General features: G+C 39.9%; 1 protein-coding gene across 2 annotated transcripts in view; it reads left to right on the top strand.

Moving 5' to 3' along the window:
* NKAIN4 (sodium/potassium transporting ATPase interacting 4) overlaps positions 1–14,637 on the top strand; it is a 43,489-nt gene extending 28,852 nt beyond the window's left edge. Inside the window, exons 5-8 of one of the 2 annotated variants that reach the window (XR_014935986.1) lie at positions 6,016–6,076; positions 9,111–9,195; positions 12,776–12,847; positions 13,317–14,637. Coding sequence is in view for 1 of the 2 variants with exons in the window: in XM_015881606.3 (XP_015737092.1) it covers positions 6,016–6,076; positions 9,111–9,195; positions 13,317–13,326 (156 nt within the window). In the remaining variant the exon portion in view is untranslated. The remainder of the gene's footprint in view (positions 1–6,015; positions 6,077–9,110; positions 9,196–12,775; positions 12,848–13,316) is intronic. The other variant, XM_015881606.3, reaches the window with a different exon arrangement.
* The last annotated feature ends 824 nt before the right edge of the window (positions 14,638–15,461 follow it).

Below are 15,461 nucleotides of genomic sequence, written 5' to 3'. Positions count from 1 at the left end.
TCATTCTGTATCCCTGTTGGAGTGAGTAAATTTGTGTTTTAATATGGACAGAGACTCTTCTGAAGAAGGATTTCTTCTGTTCTATGTGACTTGGTGATGGGTGAGGGAACAAAAATGCACGTATTTATTGTGAAGAAATAACAGGGAGAGAATCCTCACTGCCAGAAATAAGCTTTAAGGAAGAACAGAAAGCAGCATGTTTTATTTCTGCTGACACTTAAGATGTGCATTAAATATTTCTATTGACTCTTTCCTCATCTGTGTTTTCCATAGTCGTTAAATACTCTGCAGTAGTTCAGCATCCTTAATCTTCACTGTTAATAAATTGCTTCTCATTTGTCTGTAAAATTAACTGAAGGAAAAGGTCCATTGTCTGCATTATTTCATGGGTGCTCTTGCCTTTTGTAGCTGTAGTGATGTTAGCAACCCACATCTTTCTAATCTGCTTCGGTTTGTTTCTTTGTGGTTAGTGGCTTCAAGTACAAACCATCATGGACAGATGAAATATGTGCATTTCAGCTTTCAGTTTTGGCTTAAAAAGGAGTACAGAGAAACTCCAAGCTTCTGGAGTTCCAAGTACTTCTCTGCACATTTTTTTGGTACAAATTTCTACTGCCTTTGTCCTGTATTTCCTATTAGCTGGGATAATCCATGTGACCCAGTGAACTGCAGGGAGCAGGCAAGACTCGGACTCCAATCTGGCTATGTCACACAAACCAGGCAGAGAGAGAAGTTCCTGTTTCCTGAGTTGGATGGGCTCCCTGGCTTCTATACAGGCTGTTAATATTCTGTGAGTTTTCCTTCAGGGAAGATGATTCAAATCAAAGGATGTTTGAGTTGTTTCAATGCGTTTGTATGAGAAAACCTAGGTATCCAAAAGATTAGATGCTGTTTTCTTTAAGAGATGTTATGGAACAAGACTGATGCTGATGATCTGGTGCTATTCCTGAGTTTGGTGAAGCAAGTGACAGACTTTGAAATCAGAACCTCCCAGTAGTGGACTCAAAGTGCAGAAGTGTGTCACTATTAGCATTCTTCCTACATATCTAACTGATACAAGCACTTGTGTCCCAGGTAGAAGCTTGGCCAACAAATAGTCCCAAGTTGGATGAGAAAGACAGGGAAACAGAAGAGGAAAATGTAAGATACAATGGAATGTAGGTAAATATTTTCTCTGTCTTTCCTTCTGAGACTTCAGTTGCAGTAGGCTTTTGCATCCTAAACTCTGGAAATGAGAATACAGTACTCATATGCAAGAAAGCCACATGGGCTGAGCTGTACAGACTGAGGTAAATTTCCACTTGTCCTGTAATAAAAGTAGAATATTGAAGCCTCAGGCCTGCAGCTCCTGCCAGCTCTGAAATACTCAAAGACTGAGTTAATCTTGCTGAATTTGATCTTTCATGCCAAAGGAGAGAGAAAGTAAACACTAGTCCTTATGGTAACAACAGTGATGGCTGTCATCTTGACTCCTGCTGTGGCTGTATTATCCCACTCCTGTGCATACATTTGAAGAGCATGCATAAGGTCTCAGCTTACTTTTGTTTAGAGCTTGTCTGTATTCCTTGAAGCAACTGCTTTAGTCTGGAGTGGGATCAAACTTGGGCATAACAGTCAACACATGATATGAATAGCTGTATGGCCTAGTATGAAAATTTTGCTTGGTGCTTTAGCAAGATATTGCAAGATATTGGAAGAAAAAAAACTTGTTAGAACAAAACCTCTTCGAATCTGTACTGGTATAGAAATGTCACCATAAATCTAATTCTACCAACCCCATCAGGAAATGCAACAGCAACCAGTTTGTCAAAAAATCTGTTTTGTATTCTTAGCAAGGATTTATCTCGCATCTCCCCATCTTGCGAGCCAGCAGGAAGAGGAGTGATTTCTGGTTTTGAAATATGTGGTGTAGCTCTGGGCTATCCATATGGTAGTTCTGGGAGTGGGGAGGGTTAGGCTTTTCCTGAGGCTCCGTTGAATGGGATGGAAATTGGAAATCTCTTCCCCCTGCCTGCCTGTCTGCTGTTTTCACTCCAACTGACAGGTTGGAAGGTTCCCAGGAAGGCAGCAATGCAAGCTTTGACAGCAGATGTTATGTGAGAAGCAAAGCGCAAGAGATGCTTTGCTGTTGGCAGAAGTTAGGTTTTCAGTGGTTGTGATTGCATCCAAAAAGTAAAGGTCAGGGAATCAAAGGACTTTGCTTCATTTGACTATCTGGTCATTGCACTGAGAACATACATGCTTCCTTAGCTTTGATTAAAGTGAAACATGCAATTCATTTGCACTGAAGAAGACTCTGAACTGTTTGGGGGGGCAGGAAGGAATTGCAGGTTACTCTTTTCTTTGGAGAGAAGATTTGAAGAGCACAGAATTTTTACTAGAACAGATGTAAGTCTAAAGCTAAGATTTTACACACGCAATGGTAACACCTCCTAAAATTTGTCTTCCCATTTCTTCCCATTTTTCATGTATTTTGTACACTTGCAGCCAGATGGTCTTTTTCTTTAGTTCTTCCTGTAACTCATTGTTAGTGGCTCCAGCACTTTAATTCAGTGCTTCTTTCCTGTGAACATTATTCCACTTGCTATTAAAAAGTTACTTGAGATGACTGAGGAATGAGTTTCTTTTCTTTGTAATTTTGGGTACACTTGTCATCTTTGCCTTTCTTGCTTTGCTGATTTGCCCAAAGAATTCTTGGGACATCCCATATTCATCCTCTCTTGCTCAACAGTGTGTGTGTTCCCAGGCTGTCTGACAAACTGACTGAACACACCTGTCTGCAACATGTGTTCCTAATAAAAAGCTTAATCGGATACTTGTGAAGCCTGGAGGAAGCTGGTACTGAACACGCAGAGCACGCGGAGAAACTGCAGCAGAGGCTGAAGCCCAAGAACATTCTTTGGGGAATTAGAGCAATAGCTTAGTGTCATTTTACCTCACTGACTTTTCAGTATTTCACAAGTTCAGTTGGCTTATTTCCTCCTCTTCCACCTCCTCTATATAATCTGTAAAGATCTAAAAATTACTGCTATTCCCTTGGATAATAGAACTTAAAACAAAGTCCTTACTGAAATCAGCAACACAGATTCTGTACTGAGCAGGAGTGAAGTTGCTTCCATATTCTTGGCCTCTGTGCAGCTTTCTTCTGTGTTAATTGCTGCTAACCTTAGTGATGTCTGAGGGCTTGAAGTGTCTATTTCAAGAATGAAATCAGAAGTTTAGGTCAGCCAATGAAAATCCAGTTCATGTTTCTATTGTTTCGTCTCTCATTTATCACTGAAACTATCCCATTCTGGACAGGCTTCAAGATATTTTTGAATAAAAAGAAAATAAATTGAATAAGCAATTTATTATTGATGAAACTCTTGTCAAGAAGGAATGGGTTATCAGGTCAATGCAAGAAAAATACTAAACATCAATCAAGTCATTTTGAAACAATCAGGAGGTAAATAAAAACAAAACTCCCCACTCAAATGGAGCTGGAATTAGGAGTTTCCCGAAATGGATATCAGAAATTGCAAACTAAGATAAGGTTGATGTGTTTGTATTATAGCAATAATAATATATAATAATGTAATAGTGGATGGATTCAGAGATGCATTTTGCATGGTATTTAATCCAAAGCTCCTACTCTGAGGTATGACTGGAAATTCTGGGAGAAGACTTCCCTAGGATTTCCTTGGAATCAGAGCATACATTCAAGATACATCTTTCTTACTTGGATATGTGTGTGCATGTAAACCACATGCGTTGACCTTATATGTTGTGAAGCAAAAAATGCTGGATCTTTAAGCTTAAATATATATGGCAGAGCAACTGCAAAGAATGTGCGTGACCACTCTCTTAATTTGATTCTGAGGTGACTGCAAACACACAGCAGAGACAAGACCATGCAGAAAAGTGCTTAGACGTCCACTGAATGCTGTGCTGGCTTAAAGCTGAAGCATTTTATTTTTCCAGTAGCATTTGTAAGGGTTTGTGTTGCTGCCTTAAAGTCTCCTGGCATCTGGGGCTGACCAATGACGGCCCGCTTCAGCACCACGGCCAGCACCGCCATGCTCTTCAACGGAAGAGGGAAAATGAAGCTGTTGTTGGTAGTATAATCGAAGCATGAGAAGAAGACATCTGACTGTTCTGATCTTTGTTTGTTTTGTTTGCTTTTAAAAAGCAATGGAGCTATTTGGAAGCGACTGTCAAAGTCAGCAGGTAAAATCAGCTGGTCAATACATGTGGCCTTGCAGTTTCTAGAATGAATGAAAGGACCTTTTTCTGAGCAAGGTTTGCTGTAGTTTATAGAAACTTAGGGTGAAGCAGCACTAGTTTTGAAAATGAACAACAGGGGAAATGTTGAATGCATAGAGACACCTCTCCTACACCAAGATACTGGGATTTGTTTTGATAAGTTTCACCGAAAACAAAAGAGAGAGCAAGCTTGTCTCTTATGTGATTATAGGAGATTGTAAAGGAGATACAAGGCTTAGTGATGCTATGAAAATATTCCATTTCCTTCGAATGAGGTGTTTTTTGTCTGGGAGAGCATGGGAAATCAAGGATACCTTATAACTCCCCAGTAGAAATCTCATTAACTTGCCTTTTGTTTTCTAGTGTGATGTATGTTTCTGTCATATTAAAAATGAATGGACTCTACTTTTCTGGGTTCACCATGCATCATTCTGTCTTCCCATAGAGTGAGTCACTGTATGTTACATTCTAACTCTTGTTCAAGAAAATTGAGTTCACAGTGGAAAACAATTATGTCTCACAATAACTTTACTAATACAGTTACTGTCAACCAAGATACTGCTAAGTGGGGTGTTATGTGAAGATGTAAAATGAAGGATGGAGAGGATATTTGATTAACAGAAAGAAGGCAGAGCAAAATAAAACCTTGCTGGGTCTAAAATGTTTAACTCCCATTGTACCAAGAGCTTGTTTCTCTGTTCAGACTGGGTAGAAGCTTGATAGTGAAATGGAATGAGGCAGTTCTAACATGTTAGAACTTCTACAGACTACCAACTAGGCACAGATTCACCAGGCCACCATAAAGTGTTCTTTAATGTTCACTCATGTTTTCTGCTCTAAGTGTTGCTCTAAGCAATCAGTTGCTGTGATGGTCACACCATGCCAGGAGAGGTGTTACGTGAGAGGCACCCTACTGTTTTACTGCTCCTTTTTCTATCTGGTTCCTAGGAAGTGGCAATTTCCTGATAGCCTATGCAATGTGTGAATTAAAACCTTTGCTATTGCCTTGTTGGTTTTTTACTGTGCTCCAACCCACTTACTTTGCACGCCCAAGGCTTGATTACCTCATGCAGAAGCATTTATTCTCCAAAGACAGAAAGATATGTAGAAAATGTGGACCTAGAGTAAGACTGGAATTTTCTTCCAATGAATTTTGATCTCCAAGCCTAACTTACAGAAGATCTCAGTAATTCTGAATGTTACTGCTGGCACATCACTGATTTTCTGGTTAACAAAGTTTCTATCATCTCATCTGCATAAAAACTACTCTCATCTTGCTAGTAATTCCTACACTCAAGTAACTTCTCTACCCTTCCATGCCATTAATTACAGAAATACAAAGCTGATGAGTTCTTGTTCCTGTTAATAACATCTAACGCTGTATGTCTGTGTTTCTGTCCTATATGCAGATATCAGGCACACTCCCACATCCCCATCACTTCTCTCTAAGAGTTAACTTAAAATGGTAGTTCAAGTATCAAAAAAGCTAGCCCATGTTTTCCCCAATCATTCTGGCAACATCAGGTCTCTACAGTGAAGGTGAAGATGGGTCATGCAAGTATTTTGTTTTGAGCTCTGAGTATGCTCCCTGCAGTGTCTTCATCTAAACCTACTCCTGTACTCCATACCTTACCAATAAATATGACTTGGCTACACCATTTCAGTAGTGCTGCCAAGCAGAGAATAAATATTGGCTGCTAAAATCATGCCAAGTAAGTTCTGACCAGCTTTGCAAGATTGATGCTGAAATGATTTATTCTCTTTATTTTCTAGCTGGTGGGTTTTGTCTACGCCTGTTACGTTGTTAGTGTTTTTACAGAAGAAGAAGACAGCTGTAAGTATTTATCAACAGATTCTCTGGCACAGATTTTATTGATTTTTTTTTTTCTTCTGTTAGATGTTCATCTGTCAAGAATGAGTTGCCATCAGATCTCTTTCCCTTTCTCCATCCATGTGATGTGGTAGTACCTAACTTTTGAAGATTGGCTATATTTCTGTGATATTTTTTCCCCATGTCGCTAAGTGTTAGACAGAGGAATCTAGTTACTCCTTCAGTACACACACATACACACACACACACACACACACAAAGCTTCTACAGCTGAAGAGTAATACCACTGAAATGTAACTAGGAGAACCTATGGCAAATACAGCCAGATATTTAACTGGGCCTCCTGATGAGTATCATGTGCCAAAATATGAGGATAATGCACAAAATGAGATTTGTTGCCAAGAACCAATATGACCTTAATTTAAAAGCAAAAGTAACATATGTGAATCACAGGAAGGATGAGGGAGCTGACTCTATTTTGTTTGGTAGACAGATCTCTCAAGTGTCACGTATTCACTATAATGAGTCAGAAAAGAAGATTGAGAGAAATCACATGGATGATGGAGTCTGTAGGATCTATGCAGATACCAATAGCCTGGGCCTGAATTACTACCCTTCTAAAATTCCCCCTGAGACCAGTACTTTCACCAACAATAGAATGGATGCACAGAGTTCAAATAAACGTGCAATCTGATCCCAATGGCAATATTTTGCCTTTGTTTTTGAACTCTCAGAATGTTTAAATTGGAATAGCCTTAATGAAATCAGTGGGTCTAGGTCAGGATCTGATTCAAAGGCTTGATATCCAAACATCACTTCCTTTAGTGCAAGTAGCTCTGTTGTATGGATGTTAGCTGAAAAATGACAGCTTTCAACTGGATATCTGAAAGTATGCGAAGAATGTTGGTTTCACATGGGTGAGATGAGATATGTTGCTTATCTGACTTGTCCTCATGTTTGACTGTTTCCTACATGGCTGAACTCATTTCTCTGACTATACTGGCTTTATTGATCACGTGTTCAGAACTTGAAAGTGCCTTTAGTGTTACACTGTAAGTAATATCTTAAAAATTATATTACAGCTCTCCGGTTAGCTAAATAGCTCGAATTCTGAGCCTCATCTGAATATTGTGAAGTAACAACTCAACAGGGCTTATTTTAGGATGGGGAGAGGCAATCGTGTGGGAGGAAGCATTATCTAGAAACGCAGAGCTGTAAATTTCAGGATATGGTTGGTTGTTTTTTCTCCCACTAACAAATTCTTTTCCCCTCCCAGTTTCTCTGTTTGGAGTTAAAATGTCAGCTTGAATAATTAACAGTGACAAACCATCAATATTTCACACTCACACTGGTAGATCCTTCCAGTGACCCGAACAAATTTGAGCTGCGTTTTAATTTTCTTTTCCATTTGTGGTTTCCTTTAAATGTTCCTTTGATATGCAGCATGGAGTAATTATAAGTGCTGAGACACATTAATCAGGAAGCTCATGCTAACGTGATTTTCATGAGAAAACACAGCAGTAGGGATCTACTAATGCCAAACTGTGGGTAAGAATATTTTAGACATGCTAGTGTACTGAGATATATTGGTGGTAGCATCAGTGATCCATACTTAAGACTTTTAAGGGACTCAATAGGATGCTCAGTTGAAATGACTGTTGTTTGTGCAAGGTCCTGGACAGTTACTGAAGATTTTGTGCTTAGGGTTTTCTAGTTTGGATGTCTTCAAATGAGTTGTAATACAGATAGCATCTTTTTTTTTTTTTTTTTTTTGAAAAAAAGCTTTTAAAATTTTCTTAACTATTTAAAAAAACTAAAAGTTTCACTGGGACTACGATGAATTATCAGCCCAATATACTTAGAACCTCTGCAGACTTCCCATGAACTCACAGTTCCAGAATCACAGTATCAGCATGAAGCTATTCATTAATATGCAATTTGTGAGTTTTTTGAGTTTCTTAATGTATTTTCAGAGAGTGTTTTTTTCCCCATCATAGATATTTAGTATGTATTTTTTTCTATTGTTTCTTCATTTAAAATAAATACTCAAACTCGTTAGCTAAAATCTAAAATAATAGTGCCACCTTCAGGAAAGGAAAAGGCATTTGTATACTTGCAACATTCCAGTTATACTTAAATGGCATTTGAATGGGATAGCTTTCATACTTCCAAACAAGATCCCCCAACTCAGCACCAAACAGTGGATAAACATTACAGGTTTCTGCAAGGTGAGTCACAAATTGCACCACATCTTACCCCTACTGATCCAGCTATGTTGGTCAGCTTGGTAATACAGACTTGGCCTAATTTCAGGCAAATGAAGAGAGACTTCCATGGTTACTAAGGGAATTGTCACTTAAAGCAATCCTTGTTTAGTTACATTGCCCTTTTGTGAGTGCTGGAGAAGGGAAGCGTTGTTTCTTTTTGCACACAATTAAAAGAAATTGAGTTGGCAGAGGGGACCTGAAAAATATCAGAACTGAAGATAATGGAGTATTATCTACGGTTCTCCAAAGCTGCTGCAGTCTGTCTTGCAGGAAAGACAAGTGGGGCAATAAAATACCCACTTCACTGTATAACCTTCACGGGGATTACTCTACTGCCAACTTCTCTGCTGGCATTTAGTCTCAAGCCAGTCCCCAGCTTCCTTCTTTCAGCATGTGCTTGAATGGCTGAGGCTTTGTCAGCTCAGTTATCATACAAAGTCACAGTATGGTGGCAATACCCAAGAAGCCTGAGGGAGGTTCACTCATTTTTTTGGAGTCTTGTTTTAGTTTGGTTCTTTTGTTAGCTCTGCACTTTAAGTCTGATGTTAGCAGAATCCCCTCCTTGGCATAGTAGCTGTCCTAGGAGATCCAGGAAAAGAACTTTCCACTTGGCAATCCATACCTGAAAAACCTTCCTTTCTTTTTTTCCTTTCTTCCTTTCTGTCTCTGATTTTTTTGTTATGCCATGACACACATCTACTTTTCCTTTCATTTCCTTTCAATTTTCTGGCCATGTTTGTTTATTTATTTGAGTTTTGATTTTTTTTCAGTTGATTTCATTGGTGGATTTGATCCATTTCCTCTCTACCATGTCAATGAAAAACCCACCAACCTTTTGTTCAAGCAGACATACCTGTAAGTATCGTCTCCTATGCTAAGAGGCAGCGCATGCCTCTGCATTTGATGGCTCAAGGATGCCGTGGGTTTGGGTTTTTTCCTTCTCACAGGTTGATTTGCCCAGCAGGTTCTTCAGGTATGCAAGGAATGAATAAGTTGCAGAACACCAGAAAGAGTGAAACTATCTCTGCTCAGCTCCTGCTTACAAGCGTGAAGCTTGTGTTGCCATGCTCAGCTTATGACAGTGTAGTTTGAAGGGATGCATGTGCTGGCTACGGGACATTACTATAAGCAAACTAGTGGATGCATTTTCCTTGAAGAAAGCAAAGAGACTTCTTAACAACTAGTGCTGTCTGTGCAGGTACAGGTAGGAACTATGAGGAGAGAGAAGTCAGCCTCAGTGAATGTGCAGAATAAGTCATAGCAATAGCAGAATACAATTCTCAATCATAAAGTTGAATGACAATATGTCAGATTAAGCCTGAATTACAGGGATAAGATACATGCAATTGCTAGTTGTTTAAGCCATATCTTAGCTCTGTGGGCAGTTGCACCTGAGCTTAGACCTATGCATCAATGCAGTTCTGATGACTGGGCATGCCTATGGAAGGAGGGCAGAATGTTCTCATAATGGCACCATTACATTTGACTCCATCTTGCATACAGAGTCTCCCTGTATCTGTCTGTGCTTCCAGACACCTTGTAAGTAACAAAACTATCACACCACCAAATTAAAATGAGTGTTAGACAGTTTGTATGCAGGACACGTTTGCTCTTAATGTTTCAGCTTTGTTGGAATTCTGTTGCCTAGAAGAACAGTAACTTGTATGCATGTGGCATCCCAAGAGTTCAGTGGAGAGGGGGGAGCTGAAAGGGCAGTCATCCTAGCAGCTCCTCTCATACCAGTGTGTTAGAGAGACATTTAATTCCAGCTTTTGCCCTCTGCTAATCTCCTTCTACTGCTGGAGGCACAAGAGCATGCTTTCATGCAGTCCACTTGAAAGCTGGTTATTAATGAGATTCTCAAACATAAAGGCTGGTATTATCTGTTTAAAGCAGCAATAAGATCTGAACTTTCGATGCTTTTTACATTGAGCTGCAAGAGGGCAGTTCGACGTGCAGAAATTTTTAAAAGCAACTGCTAAGGGAGGCTCATTTTTTTTGGAATAATGTTACCAAAGAGCTCTGCCAAAAGATGGGAGGATAGGAAAGAAAATTGGGGTAGAGAGAAGAAAAACTACCTCAAAACAGATTGGTAGATGCAGCCCTGTAATGCAGTAAGAATTCACTTCACACTTTGTCACCGCAGCACACAACCAAGAGAACAAGTTATTTCTGCAAAGCAGATAAATTCCCTGTAACTTTGGGCGTGCAGTGGCATTAATAGAAAAGATGCTACAGGATATTAAATATTGATTTCTCTCTCATTTTTGTCACAGTGAGACAGAATTTTCCACAGTTGGCAGGAGCTTCGGAACTTCTTTAGGCAGCTCCCTGATTTACTAGCTTGATGCAGTAGTATATTTTTTACAGTATGACGTTTGGGTATCTTTATTTTCCTTAAAATGACAATTCTTTTACAAAAAGCTATGACTTATAAATGAAGATTTCTGTCCAGGAAGATTATAACCCCCCCCCCCCCATTAAGAAACTAGAACCACAAAACTTCCTTAAAAGGGTCTTAATAAGTAAGCTACTAATAATTCCCTTCCTCATTTCCATTCTTCAGACCATCACTCACACACTGATAGCTTCCGCCAGCACAGTATAATATTTCTTTCTGGCTAACTGGAGGTGAAAACAGCTGCTGAGGAGTAGATAAGGCAACCCACTATAAATTTCAAACAGCCACCAAATACTAATTCTTGTTCATTCAGGACTAGCTATTGCCTCTCTTCCACATGCAGGAGTGGAGTAGATGCTTGATTCTGAGCTAATGAAGATCTGGAGTCTTGCAGTAGGGGCCACTGAGGTCCAAATGCCCTCATCATTTAATATAATAAATGCATACATGTCATATCTTTACAAGAAGATGCAAAACAACAAATATATTCAACTTCCTTCAAGTTGAACCTTCTAGAGCAGAAAGGGATGAGGAACACATGCTTTTGGTTATTCTTCCTCTTTTTGCTGAGGGAAGCCCTGCATGAAACCAGATTCGCTCTGCAGCTGCAAACCTCACTTTCATTTTAAGATGAAATTTGCTGGTATTCAGCTTCTCCCTGATAACAGTCCTGTTGGCACAATTCTTGAACAGGATCACTTCAATTTGTTCCCTGTTCAATGGGATTATTGTCTTCACACCAGTTTTACTTCTCCTTTCCTGATGAGACCACATTCCTTCCTTTCCTCTGCCCCATCCCCCCTACCCCCCAACTCAGCCTTGCATATTTCTCTAGTCTCTTATCTCTTCAAATCTATGGATTTGAATAGGACAATGACATTAACCTACTCTGCTATGCATAGTTTAAGTGTGAAACCAACCCCCATAGCTTCTGTACTGAGTACCCAGGCTATGAATTAGATAACTTTTAAATTAAGACTGTTACATTAATCTACTGCAGCGTTGGAGACGTGCACCCTATTTCCAGCCTTCAGCTTTTACCCATAGCACTGAAAGACATTTTTAAATAAACTTTTGCCTTGTATTAAATCTTCTCCCAAAACTATCACTGATAACTGAGTAGTCACAACCTTAAGAAAGAGACTTCTACAAGTTCCACTGTGTAGATGAATTGCCCTTAATCTCAATGCAATTTACCTCAACACACTGCACTAAGTATTTAACAGTAAAAATACATTAGGAGCCTCGATAGAAGTTACTTACTGAGTGAAAATACTTAACACACAACAATACATTAGTTATTGAAAACAGCAGAAGGGTTAACCAACACAGCCTTGCAGTTTCTTATTAAAGCTGTTGTCTTCAAGTAAGCTGTAATGCCTGCCAAGACAGCAGGAGGTCCAGATCATTCTGATAAGTGATCAGCATGGCTGTAGCCATTCTTTTGACATTATTCTCTGAATTTGTTTCAAGGAGCAATGCTATGTCATCTTAGTTATAAAGCAGAAGTCTTGTAGCACAGTTTTGGACATCATTCAATGCAAAACCAAGAGCCGAGATGTCAGGAAGCAGCCTCTATTCATTTTAAAGATGTAGAGAAGGTCAACACATCTCCCCACCTTTGAACACCATGCTTACAGGATCAGCAGCAAAGCACAGTTTTGTATTAATGCTATGGGCAGGAGCCTTACAATCTGGCACACTGAGTACTACACCACATTAGTAACTTAAAAGCTTTAATTTGATTTTAGTTAGCTTGATTTCACTGACTCTGCTTCCCTCACATCTACCTCACTGAAAGGCCATAGGGTAACAAAGGGTGCAACCCTTATCAGATGCTGCCTTCAGTATTGACAGGATGGCAACAGGAGGCACTGGTTGATTGAATGATTACAGGATCTTACTGGTAACTGCTCACCTCCTAATCAGTTCTTCTATGGTGCAGTCAGCCTGCTAGCCTTTGGCATGAAGCAGCTGAGACATACAGAGTTACAGGAGCTACACATACACAAATGCTTCTGCTTTTCTTTCTAGGTAGACTTCCCTCCCAAACAAAAAATAAAATAAAAATTGCTGGCTATCAACCTGAAGCTGCATGTTTAAGAGGTGATGATTCAGCTGAAAACATTCTCATCTTTACTGCTGGCTGCAGAAGTAGATATGCTTATACTGATGCTTCCGCACTGAAACTGCAGTGATACGCTTTTTTTACAGAGCTACTTTATTCCAGAGATGATCCCTAGCTTTTAAAATTCCTAACCAAGTTCTGTGCATCTCCAAGGCTCACAAGACATGAATCTAACACTTTGGCTCACATCTATTCCCTATTCTAACTACAGAGTATTCAAGTCTGGTATATACATAATATTCTTCCCTTCTTTAAGATGACTTAACCAAGTTGTATCTGATTTCTCAATCCCACTCCTTATCTGTAGTCACCCATATTTACAAACTTGGAACAGAAAAAAAAAAACAAAACACAATTTTGTCCTCATTATTTCTAGTTTGTTACCTTAAGTTAAAAACAAGTTTTGTTCTACGTTAATATTCTGCCTTCACTTTTTCTTCTCTACAGGCCTGCGTAAATGAGGAGGAGCCAGAGGATGCATAAGTCTTGCACTCCACCAAAGGTGCTGCAGGAAACAATCCCCTGTGGCCTGGGTCTATGGCAGAGGAAATGCAGGATGGTGAACTCCATTCCATTTTTTTGTTCCTTGTCTTCTTTTCAAATGCAATGAATGTACATTGAAGGATGACCACACAGTCTGCTCTTAACTCTACAAGTGCCCCGATGAGCCATTCTTACTCCAGTAGGTGGTTCTAGCCAAATGGCACAGACTGGAAAATCCTCAGGCAGAAGTTCACTAGGAGCCTATCTCAAGAGATGCAGTAGAAGTCGGAGCTGCTTCCTTCCACCACGGATGAACAGAGAAGGAAACGCTGCAACACCCTGGGACATCTTATACGTTCTATAGTTAGTGTCTTCCCTCTCTCCTTTCCTCTGTTCTGGAAAGAGCCTAAATCCCATTAATACAACTTCAACTCTTCCCTGCCTGTATAAAACTAGGCAAGGGCTATTTGAGTTATTTAGGATCTCTTACACACCCCACTTTTTTTTTTTTTCTGCACATATTGTAGATAAAAGATCTTCCCTTTCTCCTCTTTATCTGGGACTCCCTCATCTCTACTCCTTATCAGTTATCAGCCCCTTAATAGTAAGGAATTTGGCTTGGATTTTAACATTGTGATTTAACTACTATAAATGCCGAACAGTTAAAACTAGTACAATTGCCAAATCTGTACTTGGTATGGAGCTTAACCCCATTGCAACATGCCAAACTTACAGCAGCTATAGCATACTCTGGGTTTGCCTATCCACATTACTGGTATAGCCAGGTGCACAACTGATACCTGCCGTAGGACACTGGAAAATGCCTAGTTCCTCATGGATCATGTTTTCATACCTGCTTTCTTTGCCCAGCAGCCACACTTACTCCAGGCACAGACCCAACAGCTTCCTGCTGGAAGATATTTTTGTGACAGGATAATTTTGAGGGGAGGGAGTGGGGAGGAAGAAAGGGGCAATAGAATTGTAATTAAGTTGCATTAATAAGGTGCAGCAAATAATTAAAATGAAAAAAAAAAACAGCATCTGTTTCGTTTGCTACACCTCCCAGGATGTTAAGCATCAAGCAGGGAAAGGAGTGCTTGTCTGCCATCCATGGCTTTCTTTGGCTGAAGCATTCCACAAGCTGTTGTAATTCTTTGTGTTGTCTAGTTTAAGATCACTTGGGATTCTTGAATAATGCTTTACAGAAGAGCCAAGCCAGAAGCCATGCTAGGGAAGGAAAGTGCAAGGAAGTGATTTAATAAAAACATTAAGTGCTAAAAGTCAAGGTTACAATGATGCACTTTTTCTTTGTACCTCTAGTTTTTATTAGCAGAAATATTTATCCTTTGTACTCTGACAAAACTTTCCTACTGTTCTGCTTGCACTAGACTCACACAATAACCCTATACCCTGTTAGGGCAGCGACTTGTAGTTCTTTGCGTCTCCAGCATGCCGTGAAATGAAGGAGCAATAGATTTTTCCACGAGGGGGTTCCTTTATCAGAGGCTAGGAGTGCCCTCTATTGGGGATAGGCAGCACTTGGGACTACAGCCAGTCAATATCAACTTGTACCTGTTTCTGAAAGGACATTTCTTAATGGAGGCTTAAAATGGAGACAGCTCTTACTGTTATTTATAGTGGCAAAATAAAGCCAGGGGTAGCTTGAACCCTGCCACAACACTCAGTTCAGCACAATGGTACAGCTCTGTCCTACAAGAGCTACCGGGTACCAGAAATCCACCAGCTCCCAGAGTCTGAGAGTTTAACCTGCTCAGCCAGTAATTTCCTCTTTGCCATGAGCTGCATTAGCATTACCTTCTCCTGAAAAGAAAGATAAAGATTACTGCCCTCTAACACAGCACAGGGATGAGACTTCAGCCCTGCTCAGTATCCAGGTTAGAGCTCGTGCTCCAGTCTCCATAGATCCATTGAAGAGACAGGTACTAAAGTTCCCCATCAAGTTCAGATGCAGAATTATTCCCACTTACACAAACTCATGAATCTGGTCCTTATCCTCCCCTGTCTTTCAGCCAGGAATCTAGAGATCCCACACCATCTAATGCATTTCAAAGGAGATTAATGTATGATAAGAATTTGCTACTCCCACTT

This window comes from Coturnix japonica, chromosome 19, assembly GCF_054131305.1.
Source record: "Coturnix japonica strain WE chromosome 19, WE-NBRP24, whole genome shotgun sequence".
NCBI classification, from domain to species: domain Eukaryota; kingdom Metazoa; phylum Chordata; class Aves; order Galliformes; family Phasianidae; genus Coturnix; species Coturnix japonica.
This window is presented reverse-complemented; position numbering and strand designations above follow the sequence as displayed.